The sequence below is a fragment of the Falco peregrinus genome, chromosome Z, assembly GCF_023634155.1.
Source record: "Falco peregrinus isolate bFalPer1 chromosome Z, bFalPer1.pri, whole genome shotgun sequence".
Taxonomy (NCBI): Eukaryota; Metazoa; Chordata; class Aves; order Falconiformes; family Falconidae; genus Falco; species Falco peregrinus.
Window position 1 is genome coordinate 47,540,554 of NC_073739.1, and position 22,668 is coordinate 47,563,221.

General features: G+C 39.0%; 1 protein-coding gene across 2 annotated transcripts in view; it reads left to right on the forward strand.

The window, feature by feature from the left end:
- PCSK5 (proprotein convertase subtilisin/kexin type 5) overlaps positions 1 to 22,668 on the forward strand; it is a 247,559-nt gene that overhangs the window by 37,763 nt on the left and 187,128 nt on the right. For both annotated transcript variants that reach the window (XM_027793522.2, XM_055791267.1), the window contains exon 3: positions 11,395 to 11,508. In XM_027793522.2, coding sequence (XP_027649323.1) covers positions 11,395 to 11,508 — 114 coding nt within the window. The remainder of the gene's footprint in view (positions 1 to 11,394; positions 11,509 to 22,668) is intronic.

Consider the following 22,668-nt stretch of genomic DNA (forward strand, 5'->3'; position numbering starts at 1 on the left):
CTGCGCAGTGCAGATGGACGGTAAGCTTGCTTAACCTTTTATGTGCCCAAGTACACTTCGATGAGGTAGTCTGAAGAAGGCATTTTAGTAATACTGTCACCTTTGTGAGAGACTGAGATTATTTTTTTACTATCTGCTTTGACTTTCACATTGTCCCAGCAAGTAGTGAAAATACAATCAAGTGGTTTTAAGTTATTGTCTGGTGGTAATATATGTGTTGTTAATCCACCAGAGTCCAGTTTTGTCCTTCAGTCTCTCCTATTAGCAGGTAAAGGAACTAGACGGAAGACTTGAGATATAATAATAGTACTAACAGGAAAGTTTATGAAAGCTGTTATGGTTTTTGAAGCTCCCGAAATGTCTTCCCTGGCAAGAGCAGACATCTCTGTAGCCCATCCCAGATTATGTCAAACAAAGCTTATGTTTGTATACTTCAGAAGATGTATGTTTGCAAATTTGAAGATTGTCTTGGTCAGAAGGAGAAAGGTTTTATTGGTACAGAGGTTATTCATAGCCAGTAATCATATACAGAATCACATTTATATTAGGCCATTGTAAAGTCCTTTTATCCCAACAGAAGGCAAAGTAGAAATAGCTCATAAAGATTGTTATCCACTGACATAAACATAGATAGCAGAAATTTTGGCAAGACTGTAGAGACCACACTGCAACCTAATACAAATGGTCTGAATTGAGACTGAAAAGCTTTAGTATACATAGTTGAAAAGTCTATCCCATAAATGATAGCCATGAAAATAATGTTTTTTATTTTCTTTTTCTCAGTTTATAATATGACTGTTGTGAATTATGAGCACAGAGAAATGAATCCATAACTAAGTGACTGTTCTTGGCACATTTCTAATGTCACAACATGCACAGGGACTATCTAGGAGTTGCAAAGCTGAGATGTTGCCCTTGTTTCAGCCAGGACTTTAAAAGAAATAAAATCAGTAACCAGCAGGTTCGTTAATCAAGCATCACTCCAGCCTTTACGTGGTCTGACTTCCAGAAACTGAGAGATACCACCTCACTGGAAGTACTGTCAGCAATTTGTGAGGTGTGGGAATAGTACTTCAGTTGAAAAAACATTTGCTTTTCTTCAGCCTAACGACTGCAAGAAAAGAAAGTTCAGTCCTTTTTCATTTGCCTGGGGGTTGGACTCCAACATTTCCTCAGGCTGGCTGTATGTGTAGCTCTTCGCAGTTTATTTCAGATGGTGATGATGATGATGATGTTTAAGAGCTGCCTGCAGAAATCAGTATTTTAATAGCAGAAAACTTCACTGACAGCTGCAGGACTGCAGTTCAGGGCAGAAAGAGGTATGCTGGAGCTTGTGTCACAGTCTCAGGAAAAGAGAGATTAAGCCAGCAATGACTTTAAAGGACACAGGATGTTCCCCTTTTCTATTTATGTTTGGGGTTTTTTTCACTACAGCTTGTGCCAGAGGAGACGATGCAAATTCCCATCTCTTATTTGAAGTGATAGATCAGAGACAAAGATGCTGGCCATGAAAGAAATAGGCGTGTCTATCAAGTTGTGCTACAAGGCCATCTGAAATGCCGAAGAACTGGTGAAATGAGGTGGTGTAAAATATGCCACTGATACTTCCATAAAGAGCAAAATTATTTTTAATATTTCAAAACTCTAAAACTGAAGCTTGATATAAGTGCTTTTGGCTCAATTCTGGATTTTAATTACCTACTTCTAAGTATATGGTATGCACAGAGTAAGTTTGGAAAAAAATAATCTAGATTTTTCTTATGATTAGGGTTATACTAAACAGTAGTGATACAGGCAGTATCAAAAAAAAAAAAAAACCTCAGACGGGATCAACTTTCCCTGTGGCTTAAAGTACTCTGATCAGAAAACTGCTTGATTTCATATTTAGTATATGCTTTGTGACTGAATTTTTCCATGGCGGATTTATGTAAAGTTTCCTTGTTGGCAAAGCATCATTAAACAAAAGTCCTGGAAATATACTGAGTAGTAGATGGTAGTTTCTTCTTCTGTAGAGAGCAACAATAACGTATGATGACAGTTTCAAGGGGGTTTTGATCAGTGAATAGGCTACTCAGGAGAAGTATTTGTTTTGGCAAGACCAATATACCACTGTTGAATATAATATAATGTAACACTTAATTATGGAATACTTTTACTGTCTCACTAGTTCTCAGTGGATTTGCTGAACTGCTGTGGATATCTACACCAATAGAATCCGTGGCAAACCCTTGACTGAATCAACACCTTTACAATTACACTGGTATTTTTGACATTTGAATTTGACCCCATGGCAGAGACCTGCCTTCCTGAGAAGTCATTTAGTAAATGATTTAAGGCCATCTTAAATTAGCACGTGCAGATGTCTGAAGGACTTAAATGATTTATGACAAGAGTTGTATGACTAGCCTAAGGAAAGAAAAAGAATATGTAAGAAATTTCTACAGGTTTATTTGTTATATATCATCATTGCTACAGTAATACAAACATAGAACCCAAGATATTTCAACTGCCAGATGTTAGACTCCAAAGCTAATTAAGTTTAGAGAGCTTAAAGTTTTATCCCCTAGCAGATACTGGATTTAGCACCAGCCTTTCAGTTTTTAAGAAGATTCAATTCTAGGCCTAAGTTAGATGGAGTTATGATATATCAGTTTATGTTCAGAGTGATATTAATACAGATCCTCATGGAGTATTGAAATTCTAGATGATTATGCAGTCTGAAGGCTAGATATCCTAATGTCATACGTAATGGTGTAAGCAGAGCTATCAGTTAGAGATGGTCTTTTTTTAAAGTGTGTTGCCTTATAACTCTTGAGTTGTTGGGAGGCAAGTTGTATGGCATGTGGCTATAAATGATTAATTATCTTATATAAACAGAAGTATTGCTTTTAAGCTGGTGTAATAAAGATTTTTCCTCACTTTTCCAAGTCTGAATTATTTCAGAGACTGACCCAGAGCATCTGAGCTGGTTGGGGCACTTCAGATCTAAGGGGAAATTCCCCAGTTGCTTGAGACACACTTTGCTTATGACAGCTGGAGCTGATGCTGCTGGAAGTGACCAGGCAGGAGCCCAGGCCCCCTGGAACTTGTTCTCAGCTCTGCCACAAAGCTGCTGTGTGATTTTCATCCTGTAATTTTGAACTGCTCTGTGGTCTGCTGTGGTACAGTGCACAAGAGGGGTGGCTGGGCAGAGGCCATGGCCACGTTCACTCAGCAGTTGCTACAGTCGCACCTATGAATAGCAAACCTGCTGACACTTCCCCAGGGAGAGAAAATGTGAGTCTTTTTGCCTTTTGTTGTTCCCTGCTTTTCCAGTGGGACATGAGTCCTGGCCAGCAGCAGACATGCTGAGCTTCTCCAGAATTTCAGTGTGATTCTTGTTCTTTGAGTAGCTCTCGCTGCTAATAAACTGCCTTGGGACAGAGACTGTGCATCTTCACTTCTACCCGGGCTGTGCCCTTTTCTCTTCCCAACTTATTGCAACTGTCTTGCTTCTAAAGCAGGAAGAAGACTTTGAGGCCATGTATAGTTGTAGGCTGATACGTGTTGATATTTGTGAAGAGCTCTGGGCATGGGAAAGGTATAGTGGAAAGGCAAAGGATGTTTCAAATACATTAAAATGCGCAGCTGTGGATCATTGTACCTTATGGATGTGTAAGTATGGCTATAGTGCTACATACATTATCTGTATGTAGCAAAGTGGGTGGAGACCATTGACTGGCTTTTCTGTGGCTATGAGATGGAAAAATGTGCGCTGAATTTCAGCTTTGTTCCACTGGTGAGACTGTGGTAGCTTGCCCTGCTGTTGTGCAAGATGTGTTTCTTTGGGCTTAAGTGGTAATTTCAAGCATTCTCTGCTGTCTTCTTTCCTCCTCTGCTTTTCTCTCCCCAGCCTGTCCTAACATCTGTGTCTTTTTTTATCTTGCTTTTTTCAGAATGTGTGGCATAATTATGACAACTGCTTTGATTGTGGATTGTCATTGACCCTTGCTGAAGAAGCACTTCGTCATTCAGCACGAATGCATCACGTAGCACTGCTGAATTCATTGACTTTTTATCCAACTTTAGACCCTACAGTTCGTAAAATGCTATCTGCAATAATTTTCCATGCTCTTGACCTGTGTCAACAGCTGCTTTACCCAACTGTCTTCATTTATTTTTGTGGTGCAAACTGGCTGCTGCTACTATGACTCAGAGAATACTGTTAGGTCAGGAAAATAGCTTGGTGTTTAATTATAATTTTTAAAACCCACAAAATTCTTCTTAAGCTGAACAGTCCAGCTTTGGGGGTCTCACTTCCGTGATTCTGCACATGGATAGCAGGAGATGTGCCAATAGTCTTAGTCACCCCTCCTGCATGCCTGAGTAATGGCTTCGGTCTCAGTTGTTCAGTAACCAGGATATAGCCCTCGGATATTACTATATCCTCCTGCACACTTCAATCATAAATTTATTGACTTTTTGTTTTTGTTACAACATGAAATGTAAAAAGAGTGTTGTCAAATGATATGCTTAAGTAGATCTTGGGTCACAGAAGATTTCATGATGGGACAACTAGGGTACGTATGGTTTTTGTTAGAAGCATAGATTCATAGAATGGTTTGGACTGGAAAGGACCTTAAACATCATGTAGTTCCAACCCCGCTGCCATGGGCAGGGGCACCTTCCACTAGACCAGGTTGCTCAATGCCCCATCCAACCTGGCCTTGAACACTGCCAGGGATGGGGCAGCCACAGCTTCTCTGGGCAGCCTGTTCCAGTGTCTCACCACCCTCACAGTGAAGAATTTGTTTCCAACATTTAATCTAAGTCTGCTCCCTTTCAGTTTAAAACCATTACCCCTGGTCCTGTCACTACACTCCCTGATAAAGAGTCCTTCCCCATCTTTCTTGTAGGCTCCCTTTAGGTACTGGAAGGCCACTATAAGGTCTGTGTGGAGCTTTCTCCAGGCTGAACAAACCCCACAGCCTGTCTTCACAGGAGAGGTGCTGCAGCCCCCTGATCATCTTTGTGGCCCTCCTCTAGACCTGGTCAAGCAGGTCTATGTCTTTGTCATGCTGGGGACCACAGAGCTGGATGCAGTACTCCAGGTGGGGTCTCACAGGAGCAGAACAGAGGGGCAGAATCCCCTCCCTCAACTTTGTAGCCACACTTCTTTTGAGGCAGCCCAGGATACAGTTGTCTTTCTGGGCTGTGAGTGCACATTGCGTGCTCATATTCAATTTTGCACCCACCAATACTCCCGAGTCCTTCCCCACAGGGCTGCTTTTAACCCACTCGTTGCCTAGCCTGTATTTGTATTTGGGATTGCTCAGACCCAGGTGCAGGACCTTACACTTGGCCTTGTTGATCTTCATGCTGTTCACATGGGCTCACCCCTCTAGCCTGTCAAGGTCCCTCTGGATGGCATCCCTTCCCTCTAGAGTAGAAACTAGAACAGTCTTTCTCCTATGGCCAATCTGGGCCAATCACAGTCTCATGTTCTGTCTCTGAGAGTGGCAGCCCTACTCCCGTCCTTTTCCCGTCCTTTTATAATTCATATGTATGTGAGTGGTGAGGGTCTTCAGGCAAATGAAGAATTATGTGTGCCAGATGCAGCATGAGATTGACCCCATGGGGAAGGAGGATGCTCGCCCAAGATGGTGCAATGCTGTCCAGTGCCAACTTCCCACTGACGTTCCCTCTTCTGCTGGTCTGTCCTGGCTCTGTAGAGATTTGCTCCTTGCTTGGTGATACTTTCCACGTCCCCTGTCTTGAGTTTTCTCTCTCCCTGTTTCTCTTAAATCTATAGTGTTCCCATGGCACCTGCTTTCTTGTTATCTGAGCAGGAATTTCTAATTTCTTCTTACAAGTGTAGGACAGATTGAGGTGAATGACAGCAGGACAAGGGATAAAGCCATGATTACATTTGGGAGTGGCACCTTCAGCAACTCTTCTTCACAGGCTGAAGACCTACATCTTCATGTTAATTGTGCAATATAACAATCATAGATTCTGGTATGAAATGTATAACCTACTTCAAAGTTAGGGTGGTTTTTTTCCCCATGCATATTTTCCTCAAAATGGAAAGGATTACATGCCAGCTTGCCTGTAACTTCTGCTTTATTGTAATGGCATTTTCACATACTGAACTTGACACATTTTTAGTCAATTTGAAAATATTTATTCAAGCAAACACTCTCACGATATATTTGAAAAAGTACTCTTTCACAAGAGTGTAATGTTTGTATGTTAAAAACCACACCACTTTTAAAAATTGGTAGATTATTTTTTTCAGCATGTTATTTTTTTTCCATTTTTCAAATGTTTTTTTCACAGTTTTATTACACTGGAGGAAGTCTTGCTCCAGCATACTTACATGGGGCTCCTTTGCCAATAATTCTATTGAATGAATGAGAGTGAAAATGGTAGAAATTAGTTTTGTTTCACACAGACCTAGCATTACATTATAATTTTTAGTACTTAAAGAGAGCGTTTGAATTAGCTCAGAGCACCTTTTATGCGACAGCACTATTCTACGCATGTCTGTAAAGAAAAGCTGCATCGTGCACAGAACAACCCCATGAGTGCTGAAGTGACAAGACTGGAAATGGTGATTTTTTAAAATTTTTTTTTTAGTTTGGTCTCCAATCTGGCTTGGCTTTGATTTCTAGACTTTCAGGAAATGGAACTTTTGAAGCTGAAGTCAATGGGAAAAAGGGCACTGTTCCCCCTCAGTAAGTGTGACTTTATGGAAATGTTAAAATGCACCTCATTGTTTGCATAGAGTCTCCTTTTGGCAAGAAATGGGAATCTGTATAATCAATTACTCCAGAGATTTTCCTTCAAGGCCTTCAGGTTAGAAAGTGTGGACACTTTTTGAAAGAAAATATTTTCATACGAATGAGCTCTTTTCATACAAAATCAAACAAGCCCAAGATATAACAGGCATTTGACAGTGGCATGTGGATGAATACCCATAAAATACTCAAATACATGTCAGAATACTAAAATAACTGCTGAGTCTTGACCATGTGTTCATTAATATAACGCAGTGATTGCACAATTTCATTTAAACTGGCGAGTTTATCTGTTCACTTAATACAGAAAAAAACTAACCCCTGTGGTTCAGTGGAGTGAGCTATTCTACTTTTATATCAATTATATTTTCTGTAAACCAAATTTTATACACTGACTTCTCAGATGAGAACGTTGTCTACCTATGTTTTTAATTGTATTTTAGATGGCTGTAACAGTATGTCCTCAGAACAAAAACAATTAGTAAGCAGATCTCAACATAAGGTGTCTGCTAATAGTCTTCGAGACAAGGCTATAATCAGGACTGCGATCAGGCATGTTGTGGTGTTTTAGATTACTCTGTTTAGTATCTTGCACTGTCTCCGTCATAGCGTGCACAGTCACTGACTGGGAATGGCCATTTTGACTTCCCCCTTTCACTGGTGTGGGTATCTGTAGTGCTCAAAGTGGGTCCTAATGTTTTACACCAGGTTTGTCTAGTTTGGAGAAAAGGAGGGGAGGTGGAGAGGGTGGTGCTGGTCTCTTCTCCATGGGATCCAGCGATAGGACACATGGGAATGACTCAACAGTGCACCAGGTAAAGTTTAGGCTGGACATTAGGAATCATTTCTTTACCCAGAGGGTTGTCAAACACTGGAACAAGTTTCCTAGACAGGTGGCCCCAAGTCTGCATGTGTTTAATAGGCATTTGGACAATGCCTTTAATATACTTTAACTTTTGGTCAGCCCAGAATTGTTCAGATAGTTGGACTAGATGATCGTTCTAGGTCCCTTCCAACTGGAATATTCGATTCTATTCCATTCTATTCCATTCTATTCCATTCCATTATTAGAGACCTGTCTGCACTATCTTCCCATATGAATACTTAGGCTAACATGCCATTTATTCCCCTCTGTATTTGTATGAAATCAAATGGTCCTTTCACTTACAGTAATTTTGTGCATACATAGAATTGTCATTAGGTCTCATGGGAAGACAAGAGGTTAGATTTCTTTTTTCTGGCTTTGGATCTGATCACGCAAGCTGCACAGCCCTCATGTAAAATTACTTTTTCGTATGTTTTCCCACACTTTGCTAGGAGGTGAGGAAATGGGAATTATGGGCAACATCCAGCATATAAAAAGGGCAGGCCCTGCAACAGACTCTTAATCTGAACTACAGTCACTTTTTTTAAAAAAAAAAGAGACTAGATAAGATACAGAAAAATATTTATCTATATCTTACTAAAAGCTAACCATCTACTATTATGTGTTCAATTATTTTTCCAATAAACTGGAATTGTGCAATGACACAGCGTTTATGATTGCCTGGGCTAAATAACTGCCTGATAAGTGTTCTTGATAATGTCTGGAATAAAGGAAATAGAAAATGAATTAATTGGGCATTTTTTTTAAGGCATCAATATATGCATGTATCAGTCTCCACAAGTACTATGCTGCCTTTATGTTCCAACCTTTTTAATGGTCAGCAGGTAACTGCAGCTGAATAGGCAGTAAATAAATGGAGGCAACATATTTTCACAGTGAATAGTAAGGATTTAGCAATTTTTCTTGTCAGGAAAAACCCTTTCATTTAAATGATATTAGGTGGTTGAAGTTCAAACTTGTGTGTTGCACAGGCTTCTGGAATACTTTACACTTGCCTGGCTCCATTTACAAAAGAAAGGCATTTTTCAAAAACTTCTCACAGTTGCTAATGGTAGCTTTTATAGCAGCCTTGATGTACAGGAGTTCCTAATTACAAGATGCCCTGAGTCTCTGATTTGCAGCTCCTCAAGGCAATAGTAGTGTTGTACCTTCCTTCATTAATGCTTATGTATCCAAATCAGGAATTGTAGTGGTAGAAAGTTTAATCCTCTTCTGCTGAGTCTATCTCATTGTTTTTCCTTTGTTGGCCCTTTGACAACACCATCAGATCCTCAGATTGTGTTGGTGGTAGGCATTTGTAACTCCTCCCTGCAGACTCAGGAAAGGGATGAGTTTTTGTAATGAGTTACCATGCATGGCAAGGTGTGCTCTGTGTGCTCTTGGCCTGGGCAGTGTTGAAATTTATTGACTTAAACAACTTTCTTAACATGGTTAACACTCCTACAGCTGAGGATGAGTCAAGACGACAGTAAATACTCTTTCAGCATAGAAGTTTGAGACCTCTCACTTAGTTGTAAATATTTCAAGCACTGAGAGCGACATCTCATAAGGCTTGGAAGATGATCTATATAAACTGAAAACCATGGTTGCTTATTGAGACCTGTTGAAGGTTTTTTGTTATTGGTTGCTAAATACTAGTAATAGAAGATCTCGGTCCATGATCTGCGACAATCCAGGCAGCTGTGGAGTCAGGGATCAAATGATACATGGGATGCCTCTCAGTTGGCTTCAGATATGTTGGGAGGTCTGGGCTACCTGCAAGGAAAGAAAATGAAGATAAACGAGCTTCTGTTGTGAGGGTCTGCAAAAGAAGGCACGTATTAGTAGCAAGTGACAATGAACCCTAGTTCCTTATAAGTTGGTTCTAAATCAGCCTGTTTTCATGGAGCAGAGGTCTAGTCAAGAGGGTTGTTCATCCCACTCTAAAGCAGCTGTAAGGCTTAGTGCTTACCAGAGTCTTTTGGCTCTCCCTCCTCTGGCCTTTGCCCAGACATGCTCTGTGCATCTTACAGGCCTGACTTTGTTACATCAAATGGCACCTAAGACTGACCAGCTGTCTGCTACTGCTGAAGGGACCTCTGGATCCTGTAATGTCTGAAGGGGACAGAGAGCTCTCGGCTCTTTGAGAGGGCATCCACCAAGATGGATTTCAGCCTGAGCTGAAAGGGAAGCACAGAAAGGCACACTATTAAATTTCTCAATTCTCTCAGTAGCAGAAAGAGATCTATGATTGTTCCTAGAACATTTAACAGAGAAATGGACTGTATATTTTCTCCTCTCGAAGAATACTCTTGACCCTGAAGTTCTTGGGAAGAGCTTGGGAAGAGGAAAAATTCATTTCTTCTTTTTAGAGAAAACAATGAAGCCTTGCCAATCTTGGTAAAGAATGTCCTGGGAATCCTTTCATGGCAAATTCAGGGATGTCTTCCTGTATTTTCACCTGACCAAGTAGAGGCCAGAGTGGTATAATAGAGGTGGTGGAGGTAGGCGTGGTGTGGATCTGAAGCAGAATTTCTGTTAGGGTAAATGGACCTCTGTATAAGGATTTGAAGCTGAGTTGTGGATGCATAGTAGAGAGATTATCCTGCTCAGGGGAAACATTAACACCATCTCTGACAAGTGACAAATACATATATGAGCTGAAAGTAAACATTTTTTATACATTTGTATGTTCCTGTGTGTACATGGATATTCATAAACAGCACAAATAAAAGGTACAGAGTTGGCTGCTACTAGCAAATGGCTGTCTCGGAGAGAGGTGAATTGGATTTTTATAGTTAGATCCTGTGAAACAATTCAGCAGAAATATAGGCAGTCAGGAAGCTAGATGTGTGTAAATATAACTTGAGTTTCTGTGTGGATAGTTTATATTATTTACATTTATAGAAACTAACTCCCATTTAGAATAGCTAATGCAGAAATAATGGCAGAATTCTGTCTGCTCTAACATTGTTGTCACTTCTGGTGTCGCCCTTTCGAGATCTGTCATGAATCTTTGAAGAGGTATCAGGCAGACAGGGATATAACTTTCTGAATTACATTTTTAACCATTATGTTTCTTTTCCTGTTTCAAGCTCTTCTTGTTGTTGTTGTAATTTGACCTGTTGCTCGGAACCCAGCTGTTTCTCCTGAGGGAGAATATACTATAAAGTTTCAGAGTTCCTGTCTGAGACAGTCTTAATGAAGAGTCACTTTGATAAGAATACAGTTTAATTTTGGTTTTCTCTTTCCAGGCGGTGAAGGTGATTTAGATATTGGTTTAGCAAAAAGTTTGAATAATTTTCTGACTGTTTTTGTTTTCAGGAACAGACTTCAATAATAATTAAAGAACAAAACTAAAAAAAAGCCCTCACCCTGTGAGAAATTTAATTAATTTATCATTGTAATATATTGTTATATCTTGTAAAAGTAACTGGATTATAAATTTGAAAGGAGCTAGTCTAATAACAAAAAATAATAAAATAATGATCAAAAGATGATAGTCAGTGAAGTCCTTCTAGCAGGGGATTTAAGTAGTTGTTCAGGGAGATTTGTAACACTAACTAAATTGGATGTATTCCTTAGTGAACAGTATGCCAAGGTGAGCTGTGTGTTCCAACTGCCAAAATGAACTCTTTAACATGAAATATGTCTTGGACTACAGTAATGGGAAACTTCCCAAGATTTCACACATTTCTTGATAATCTCCACGGAACCTTAACACTTTCCATATGTTTTCCTGGTTGGCAGGTGGAGTGGATACAACAGCAGGTGGTTAAAAGAAGGATAAAGAGGGATTATAAACCTGGTGGTACCCAGTCCACTTATTTCAATGATCCCAAGTGGCCAAGCATGTGGTACATGGTAAGTACATACAGGGTCATTGGCCCTGTTTCATGCTAGCATTTAGTTGTGTGCTGTGATATTTTGAAAAAAGGCAAAATAGTATGTTCAGAAAAAGCAAATTTTGGGGTTTTTATGTAACTAAAGAAGGTCTGGAAACTCGTTACAAGAGTTATAAAGAATTCCCAGTGGGCCCTGCAATAGAAAACATTTATTAATGCATTCATTCATGAATGCTTCCTATTGCAGGATGTCTTGGGAATTACTTATTAGAGGATAAACTTTCACCAAGGAGAATGGAAGAAACTTAGCCATACTCTGTGAGAGCATTGAAACCACTTGTTTTCAGTGTGCCTAGTTCTCTGTCTCCAACATGATATAGTATGCGTGTGATATAAATGTCTCATGTTCTGAAACAGAAGAACCACAAAACACTGACTTCTCAGTGTTATAATTACACTGTTTTTATTAATTAACAATTGCATTGTTGAAATAAATGGGTTGCTTGTGCTGTGTCTGACATGAGCTGCATGTTTTCCAAGCAGAATGTGGTTTTTTTTGTTTGTTTTTTTGTTTTTTTTTTCCCTGATAGTCACAGTTAAATCTTGAAGTGGAACTTCTGTATTCACAGTTTTTTTAAAATATCCTCATTTTGCCTAGGAAGGTGCAAGTCATAGAATCATAGAATCATAGAATGGTTTGGGTTGGAAGGGACCTTTAAAGGTCAAATCCAGTCCTCCTGCAAGTGACATCTTCAGCTACATCATGTTGCTCAGAGCACCATCCAAACTGGCCTTAAACAATTCCAGGGATGTGGCATCTACTACCCCTCTGGCCCTCTGGGCAATCTTTTCCAGTGTCTCACCACCCTCATAGTAAGAAATGTCTTCCTTATACCTAGTCTGAATCTACCTTCTTTTAGTTTAAACTGTTATCCCTTGCCCTGTCACAACAGGCCCTAATAGAAGTCTGTCCCCATCTTTCTTAGAAGCCCGCTTGAAGTATTGAAAGGCCACAAATAAGGTCTCCCAGGAGCCTTCTCTTCAGGCTGAATGACCCCAATTCTCTCAGCCTTTCCTCATAGGAGAAGTGTTCCATCTCTATCCCTCCAATCATTTCTGGGGCCCTCCTCTGGATGTGTTCCAATAGGTCAATGTCTTTCCTGCACTGAGGGCTCCAGAGCTGGATACAGCACTCCAGGTGGGGTGTCATGAGAGTACAGCAGAGGGGCAGAATCACCTCCTTCAGCATACTGCCACTTTTCTTTTGATGCAGCCCAGGATACAGTTGGCTTTCTGGGCTGAGGCGCATGTTGCTGGCTCACGTCCAGCTTTACATCCACCAGTACAATGAAAAGTTGTATTTAGTAGGCAGTTGACTCCAGCTGACGTCTCCATTTTTGCTGATAAAAGACTTGCTCTCTTTTTCTACTGTCCTGTTGATGTAGTTCTAAATCCCTACATGTTATTTTCTCACTACCTCCATCACCTATGTTGCTGACAGTAAGACACTGAGAAGATTTTATGACTTGATAGATTGCATTGCATCAGACAGGGAGGAGAATATGCTTTTCTGGCAATAATATGTAACGTAATTTTCCTGTAAGTAGATACTGTCTTTTCAGATTTTTTTTTTACTTTCAAAGAATTGTTTTATTATTTCAGATAAATGAACAAAGTTGTCCTAACACAACTTTAAAAATATTTTTAAGTTTTTATTAATTTCATTTTGGCCTGTAGTTCATGGCTGTAGACACTGAAAAACAAAAGAAGTCATAGCTAATTTGTAACTAACAGTAAACAGTTGCTGTTAGTAAACTCAGTCAGAAGTCCGTATCTTCGTGGATACATCACATGAGCATGTTGTCAGTCAGAAAGTCTAGTAGATCTCCTATTCTGTTTCCTATGTTCTTGTGTTTTAATTAGAGGTTAATTATAACTCTACTTCTAAATTCCTCTTATTTTTATTAAAGAGTTGTACTACTAACTCTTCTTTTCTGATGGAAAAATTGTTCCATATTACTCTTTCCGAGCAATTAGAGGTCTATATCTTTCAGGCAGTAACTCTCCTCATACAGCAGAAATCTATTTCATTTTTCTTGAATCGCAGTATTGGGTTGATGTAGCTAAGAGGCTTTTTTAGCAGTTCATTGTCCACTTTGAAAACAGCTTTTATCCACATGCCATTCTTTACGATTGTTTGTGAAAGCTGTATTATTTTGGGTCATGAGATTATGGTAGGTCTTTTTCCCAGTTTACTGAAAGGTGTATACTTGTCTGTCTACTCTAATATGTATGTTTATTCAGTCTGACTATCCTATAACCATGTGCATAAAGTGACAGGCAGATTCCAATAAATGACAGTAGATCATGATACTGTGTCCTGTCAGTTCTCATTTTAAAAAAATTGTATTTCAGCATTTTTAATCAAAACTAGAAAATAACAGTGATTTATCTTTAGGTAGTGTGCTGTAATTGCTACAGACTTTCATCTCTGTTAGACTAAGAAAAGGGAGGCCAAACTTCAAGACAATAACAGCAGTCAAGCAAAAACGCACTATACACCCTGCGAGGATCCAGTGGTCCTTATGGATCCCTTCCAACTTGAGATACTCTAGGATTCTGTGATATATCATCTAGGTTACCTTATGTAGTTTTTCTTTTGTGCTCCTAGATTTATATACAAGGTTTTTAGTGCTATCATAGCTTTTTGGTGGAACTAGATTAGTGGCGTGTTTTTTTATCTGATAATAAATGCTTATAGCAGTTGCCTGTAATTGTATTGGGGAAGGTATTTATAAATCAGTTGTGTTGCCTAGCCACACTGCTTCACATCTGCCCCACAACTGCCAGTCTAACAGAGAAAGCACTTCAGGGCAGCAAATGGACTTTACTGTTTGTCTTGTACAACTTTCAGGATATTGTCATTTCTATACCTGTGGCAAAGTCCTCACTTGCAGACCCTCTGGGAAGGGGCTTTTCCTGACTTATAGCATTTACCTCTACTGAATATCTGTATATTTGCAATATCTTTAGTGGTAGAAATGTGATGATGTTGTTTTGAGAGAGATCGGCAAAGTATTATTGAGTACACTATTTCAGCAGAGAGAATAGCTAAAAATATGTGAATGGGTTGACTTCAGGACTGACGGGTCATTACCAGATATCCTCGTATGACTGTATTTGTGATTGTAACCATAGTGACTTTTGTTAACCTTATTTACCTGTATAAACTGAAGGGGGGGGGGGGGGGGGGGAAGGAATTCAAGGTTAGTTAATGGTTTCAGTCATTGCTATGTCAGAAAGAGTTTTTTAGGTTGCTGGCTGCAGACATGGTATTGAGAAAGTAATAAAGTATTATCATGTACAGGTTTGCATTTGGATTAATAAGTAACTTCACGGTGGGTTAAGATTGATACCTTTGGCCGTTGAACTGGCATAATCTCTAACAGGACTGTAAATGTATTTCAGATTTGTTGACACAAGTCCTTTTATTCAAAGACTTTGTCAAGCAATATCTGATTGACGTTTTCCCTCCGTCTTTTTTTTTTCTCAAGTACCAGCCCTTGTAGTTCTAATTGCCTGGGCTAGAAATATATTTTAGTTTGTGTGATATCCATGCTAAGAAGTTACAAGGTGGGTTCAGGCCTTCTTTCCCATCTGGGCCATCAAATGGTTTAAAAGTATCTCTTAAGAGTTATTCTGTGAAAAAATTAGAAGGTCTTTTTTTAATCACTCTGGTTTTTTCCATTTGCTCTAAACACATTCATAGAAAGAGCAGAGAGATTAGGAATATAGTTATTTAAAATCGTAATGGTTCTGTGGAAGCTGAAGCAGACAGAGCTTCCAGAGCCACTCATTACCTGAACAAGTATACTTGTACTTTTCACCAAGGCATTATCTATTGAGAAATTACAGCTTCTCATGCTTTCTAATAACAAGGAAAAGGCAATTTTCTTCTGACTTCCCTCCCTCAAAGCAAAGAAAGTTGAAAAAACCCCAAGTGCTTTATCATGACCTCTGAATCCTGAGGCATCTGTGCTTAAGAGTAACATAGAATATTTTTATAAATTAAGTAACACATGAAAATTCACCTGTTCAACTGTTAACAAATACTCAAAACTGAGCTATAGTTGTTGGGTCCAGCTAGCTCACAATTAACTGATATCAAATAAATAAAATCAAAGGGAAAGAAGGTCCCTAGTTAACATTCCTTTCCAAATTTTGAGTCAGGAGAGAGTGAAGTCCCATATGCCATCCCCTGAGCTCATCTATCTTTGTATCATCATGTTACATCTAATTAATTTCTTCTCTTTCATTGAGGTTGACAGAATACCTTGTTTGCCAATAACTGGATGAACTGTATAAACCCAGTTTGCATAACTGAAAGAGGTTCAAGTCAGCCCTGAAGCCCTACTGCTATCTGAAACCATTTTACTTAACTTGTAACAGTAACAAACAGTGTCTTTGGAATGACTACGGGGACTTTGTGCCTAACCAGTTTCACTGTACTTGCGGGTTGGTTTAATGAGTATCCTCATCTTGCCTGCATGGAAGGATGGTCATAAAAACCAGTGGAAGTACATATAAAAAACCTAAAAATATGTGCAAAGATGTGGTTAATATAGCTAGCATTGACTTAATAGACTCCAGTCACAAGACTCTCTTTGCTGACCGTTCCTTTTTGCTCCCCGCTTCAGAAGAGCTTCGTAGTGGTCAGATGAAACTGGAATCGCAAGGGCACACGAGCACAGCTTTCTGCAGCTGTAATCTAGCTCTGCTGTGATGCTGGGCTCCATTGCATGTTGTTTTAAAATAGAATGTAACCGCAATAAATTAATTTCGCCTTTTTTTTAACAAACTATTGTTAGACTACAAAGACACTGATTATGTCTCTACAGCCAGTTCCGACAGGCACAAGTATTTTTCAACACTGATCAAGGATAATCCACTCCAGTACTGTTATCATCCCTTCTATTGTTAATAATAATTGCTATTGCTGACAGGGTCCTCTGATTTGAAGAAGTTTCCACTTCCTACCAGGTTCTTTCCACACTGCATGGCCTAGTTACTGCTGGGCAGGAATTGAACATGTAACAGGATATTTCTGTGGGACTAAGAATTTGCTGGAGGAGGAGTATGGTATTTTAAGATGTGAGGCTAGAGGACAAGGCACGGTTCAGTTGGAGCACCTGAGAATAATTGTGGTAGCTAAAGTCTATAAGCCAAATGTTTTCTTACCACTGGATGCCACTTCATCAGAGAAGAAGAAATGAGTATCCAGAGGTTACTCCTTATAGCTAGACAAGGTATGGCACTGTCGGAGATACATGAGGGAAAGCTGGAACTACCATTGCAGTAAATCTCCAGGGCAAGATGGCATTCCTCAGAGAAACTACAGCATAAAATAACTGAGCTACCCATGAAAATAAATAATATAACTTTAAAAGTGCTGTTCTACTCAGAGAAGAAGCTAGGCAGGGTCTCTCAAATGCATACTTGGGAACCATCCTGAAAATTTTTATAGCAGTGAAACTTACCTGAGAACATAGGAAAACAGCTGACAATATAACTTCGGTTGTAAACAACAGCAAGAAGTGGAACACAGGAACTTGCCTGTCAGGTTCTCAGATAGAAAATGGGTGAGATGGTCACATTCATAAGCTGCTTGGAATGGAGGAAGGAGGACACCAGCTATTAAATACCTAAACTAAAGAAAACGCTGTCTTTAAATTGTCATTGCTAAATACATCCCACACCAGCATAAAGGATAACTCAAAGCCTCACTGAAGTAAAGCTTTCGTTTTGTTTTATGTGTATTTTAGGTCTACAATGATGTCAGCTTACCTTCTGCCTTAAATCATTTGAAGGCTTGTTTTTGCTGTTGATCTCTAAAAATTAATTACTTCCTCTTCTGAAAATTATTTTCCTTTTTCTGAATCTCTTTCCTTTTCTTAGTCTTTGTTATTTTCTCTTCACATTTATTCCCTGTTATTCCTTCTTTCTAGAAGTAAACCATACTTTGGGAGAGTAGGTGGAAGACAAAATACATTTGGAGAGTGCTAACAGCAGATGATTTCACAGTCTTCTGTTTGGGACCCAAAAGAAGGGCTTTTGTAAACCTGCATTGTACCTCTCCATAGTCTGCTAGTTTTCTCCGAGAGGTAGCAATATAATGGAAAAGGACTACAAGACACTATAGTTTATGTAGTCTTTCTAAAAATAGGAAAACCATGCTAGGTAAGCATAATGTATTACAGTTGCTGAAGAAGTCAGATTTTCTCACAAAACTTCTGAAAAGATACTCCACTAGAAATCTGTAAACCTAAGAAAAGATACAATGCCTGGCTGTCCTGTTTCTCCAACTGCTTATGTTATGACTTAGCTCTGGGGTCTTTGGGAAGAGCATTTCTGATTTCCAAAACTGGACTGAAAGTACAAGCAGATGTACAAATGCAAAGTGTTTTAGGGGATTCAAGGTGGAAGAGGATTGTAGCAGTGCCAGCAGGGCACAATAAAACTAGGCGATTGAGCCACGGTAGAAACAGTGTTTCCAAATTGTTTGGTGAATAATACTTGGTAAATTACTTGGATGAGACAGCTATATAATACTGTTGCACAATTATAGATGTAGTGTGAGGTTGCTAAGGCTTTTAGAAAGTTGTTGAAGATAAAAAGACTTGCTGGGAAGTTTAACTCAACAGCCAATATTTATCAGTCATCCTTGTGTATTTGCACCAGAACATTTGTGGTACAAAGAGATGAAATATAATTTGTACTGCAGTTGAGAGCAGTCTTTGCAGACTGGTGAGATCTGAATTAGCTGCATCTAGGGCTGGTTGCCTTGAGCTCTAGTGCTGAAACCATAACCCAGGAGAAATTGCTTACTTTTCACTTCCAGTGAGGACTATGAAGTCAGCATTGCTTTGAGCTTTGGTGAAGGGTCTGGTGAACCCAGCTTATTTTGTTTCTTCAGAAAACTCCTCCAGTACACTACATAGTGCTCTCCAGTTATATTTGTGAGCTCCCAGGTGAGCTATACTAGCATTCACAGGAACGGACAGACATTTGTGTTCTGACAGGGTATCGTTGACTCTGGATGGCAGCCAGAATGGGGCTAATAAGCCTTTATCAGCAATGAGTAATGTGAGTCTCCTAAGGTCCTGTAGCCATGAAATGACATAGAGGTGAAGAGTTAGACAGGCCACTTGCCTCCCTTATGCCACTGATGAAATCAGCCCTGTGGGGAGCTGGCTTATCTTGTGCCTTTTCCAACTCCAAGTGAGAGCAGCAGTGCAAAGAAAAGGATTTTGTGTTCCTAGCCTGGCCCTCAGTAAGGTCAGCTAAGGCAAGTGGGGTGGTGGAAGGAGACAGTGAGGATAAAGGAAGGAGTGACAAATACCTGATAGGATGGTCTGGAGAAAGGCAGAGGGAGGAGGAGAGGTCACACTGGGTCCGAGTGTGAGCCATGGTACAGAGGAGACAGTTCAGGACTGAATTTCACCTGCCATATGCTAACACCACAGTAAATGAATACGTGTCACCCTCCTTTACAACTTCCTAAAAATTTATTTCCAGCCCACCTATGCCAGGCATTGGCAGCTAAGGAAAAACCTCACTCTTTTTATTGCCCTCCCAAGAATTGTTCTTTCTCCATCAGTGCAGTGGAAGCCAAATCATTGTTCTTTCCGAGGTGACATGGCATGCTTCTAAGTGTTTTGCATATTTTGTAACTTGGCTTGGTTGTTGCATGCAAGTTTTTGTATTTGGTTTTTTTTGATTGCATGCAAAGTTCAAGCTTTTGGTGTTCTGGAAAGCTGGGAAGACGGTCTGTGACTTAACTTCGGTAGAAGTGCTTCTAGAAAGAAGCAAATTGCCTATGAGGCATTACCTTGCAAATCTGTATTTTTTTATTAATTTAGGTCAAATTGTTTTTTATTTATTATTAATTTAGGTCAAATTGTTTATTACCTGACCTTATGTTACTAGTTCTACCTTGCTCACAAACAGCAAGAGGAGTGTTTGTGAGCAAGGTAGAACTAGTAACATAAGGTCAGGTAATAAACAATTTCACCTAAATTAATTTCCTGTTGGAAGACAAAAACATACTTTAAATAGTCAAAAACTTGTAGAATTGGATTTATCCTTATCTCCTGAAAAGAGATTGTTAATGCAACTAGTTTAGCAAGATTAGTGAATAGTTTAAAGACAGAATTACCAGACAGGCTACTTGATCTGTTCCTCTGGGGCATTCGGTTCTGACTTCCAGATAAGCAGCCCCAGAAGTGCCCAGGAAACACAAAATAGAAGCCAGCACTCTTCAGAGGTTGTGCCAGCATTTTCAATGAACCAAGAAGAAGCAATACTGAAATAATTTCCATACTTGCTTTGGGAGAGATTTTCCTGAGTGTCAAAGATTTGGTAATAAATCATACAACCCTATAGTGTATGTTCCTCTGCCTATTTACTACAGTGATTTTCTCTTCGGAGGGAGACTATCTACTTTTATTTTAACTTTCAAGAATTTATTTAAAATGGATTTTTTTTGCTTGGTAACAGCTGAATCACATTAAGAAACTGCAAATACTTTTCTGTATAATGTCATATTTGAAATATCATTTGCATATAGTATTTTATTTTACTGAACTGCTTTTTTCTGACTGGTTTCTGCAATTAGTAAGGAAATGATAGTGCCACAAAATCTTTGCTGAATTTCTAATGAGGTACGATAAATATCTGCCTTTAGCTTTAGTTCAAAGTAAACAGCTAACAATAAATTATATGGAATATAAATGGATATAAAATTGCTAACATTAACAACTGTAAAATGTGACACATACTGGGGAACAATTTGGTGTGTTTTGGTTTTTGTCTGTCATAGCACTTCAGCAGGAAGAACATTCATATACACACAAAGGTACATACTTGTCTGAAAGTATATGTTTTCTGTTTTCGAAGAAGGAGGAATTTGCCCATCATTACTTTATAAAAGTAGTTTTCCAAGAGCAACTGCTTAGTTTGCTGCCCACTTTTGAGGCATTTTTAAAATCAAAATCAATTAGTATCAAATAGCAAAATAATTTATTTTGTTGTACAATCCCGAGTACTCTATTAATGTTACTGAAAAAAAGAAGTAATTAAAATAAAATTAATTAATAAAATAAAATTAATTGTAAAAAATACCGCTTTGTTTCAAAAACTCACTTTATGTATTTTTTGTTATTGTTTGCATACTAAAATTGCAGGTACTTCAGGAAAGGTATTGCTAAATATTATATATATTTAACTAATATTTCATAGCTTTTTTCACATAAAAAACACTATACAAACAACAGGAATCCCAAAATGACCAGAAATGCACAGCCACAGTACAGAAGAATTATTGATTCTGAAGCTTGCCTGTCATATGATCTGGTTGCTAAAGAAAGAACAGGTGTGATGTGTTCAATCTGCCCTTATTAGAAGCAAACTCATAATCTATGAGACGTATACATTTCTGACACAAACAGTAGCTAGATTACTTCCCAGTCAGGGAGTAAAAATGTGGAGTTGTGCTTCCACAGGGCAGTTTCCTAATTTTTCTCTACAGAGGAGAGCCTGATCTGTGTAGTGTCTTTGCAAAGGAGAAATTGGAGAACTGCTCTTTAGCTCCAGGATGTTAGGTCTCATACCAGTCCTTAAATATCATTATGCCCTTCTTTACTTAGGACAGATGCCATGTGATAGAGGATACCATGAAAATGCGGACATCAGAACTCCAGCTTTCTTGTTTCCTGCATCCACAGTCTAACATGTCTTCCTGTATATCACATGAGCAAACTTTACTAAAATTACAAGTATGCAGAAGACCTTACATCTCACTGGCCATTTTTTGACCTTAATTCTTGCTCTGTTTTCAAGTTTAAACACCCCCACCCCCACCACCCCCTACCCCACTCCCCCCAAAAAAAACAAACGAAAAACAAACAAGAAACCAACAGAAGAGGAGAACACAGTAATAGGATGGAGACTTGAATAAAGTGTGTTCTGCACCACATCATTAAATGCAGGTCATACTTAGCATTGCTTGTAGCTACTTCTGATGTCATGAAATCTCTTCCGTGAGTTACATCTGCTGCTCAAGCCCTGTGAAGAATATTTTCTTCTAGCCAAACAAGGAACAGATGGCAGAGGAGGATAAACATGTAACAAACTCTATCAGTGCCATTTTGGAGAGAAGTCCAACAAGTGTTTGTACACCTGCATGACTTTTAAATACCGTTTTGATGGAAATTAACCAAATAAGTTAAGTGATCATTTTTAACTTAGTCACTGAGTACAGGAGACCCTGTCAGCACAAGACCCCAAGTCTCCTCAGAGAGAGACAATAGGATTTTTTTGAAAATATGCCAATTCTAAGGCACGGAGCAATGTAGGCTACATCTGTGCTTGTTCTTTTGCTGTGGAGGTTATAAATTCTGCGAAAACTTAAACACTGGCTGTTTCAAAATGAACGCATTTCCAGCAAACAGCAGAAATGCATGATGGTCAGAGAGAGGAACTGTGTGGGAAGGAAGAGCCTCAGACAGCCCCAAGAGGTGCAAGTGTGAATCTGTCATAGTATTGATACCACTTTTTTCTTACCCTTTGTATTGCATTAGTATTGCACAAGTAGCATGCCATTTAAGCATATAATTGCCCTGTCTTTATTTATATGTGAATTCCTAACAGAACAAAGCAAGCTATATTGTTTTGTAAACAATGCAAAACTATATTAATCCCAAGTAAGATAAGCACAGAAGGCTAAGGATAGTCAGATATAAATGTACGTGAGAGACTAAAAATTAGGTATATAGTGAGATTTTCGTCTTCTGTGTCTTTCAGTTAAGACAGTTTATTAATAAACAATAAACTACTGCTTTGGAGATAGTATTTTTGTTTTTATGAATATCAAGTCTTGGTTACAAGATTGCATTTTTGAGCCAGAAATCCCATTTGGAAAAAAATAAAGACAAGTTTGTGAAGAAAAAATGTTTCTGAAGTTACAAACAAGTTGAATAACTTCTCCTTTGTTCAACTTCTATGTACTCTTCCACATCCAGGTTTAATGTTGAATCAGGAGGAAAATTTTTTTCCATGTAAGTCTCCTGGTCTGGCTGCAAGTAGGCTGTTGAGGAAAGCTTATTAATTGCAAGCTTTCCAA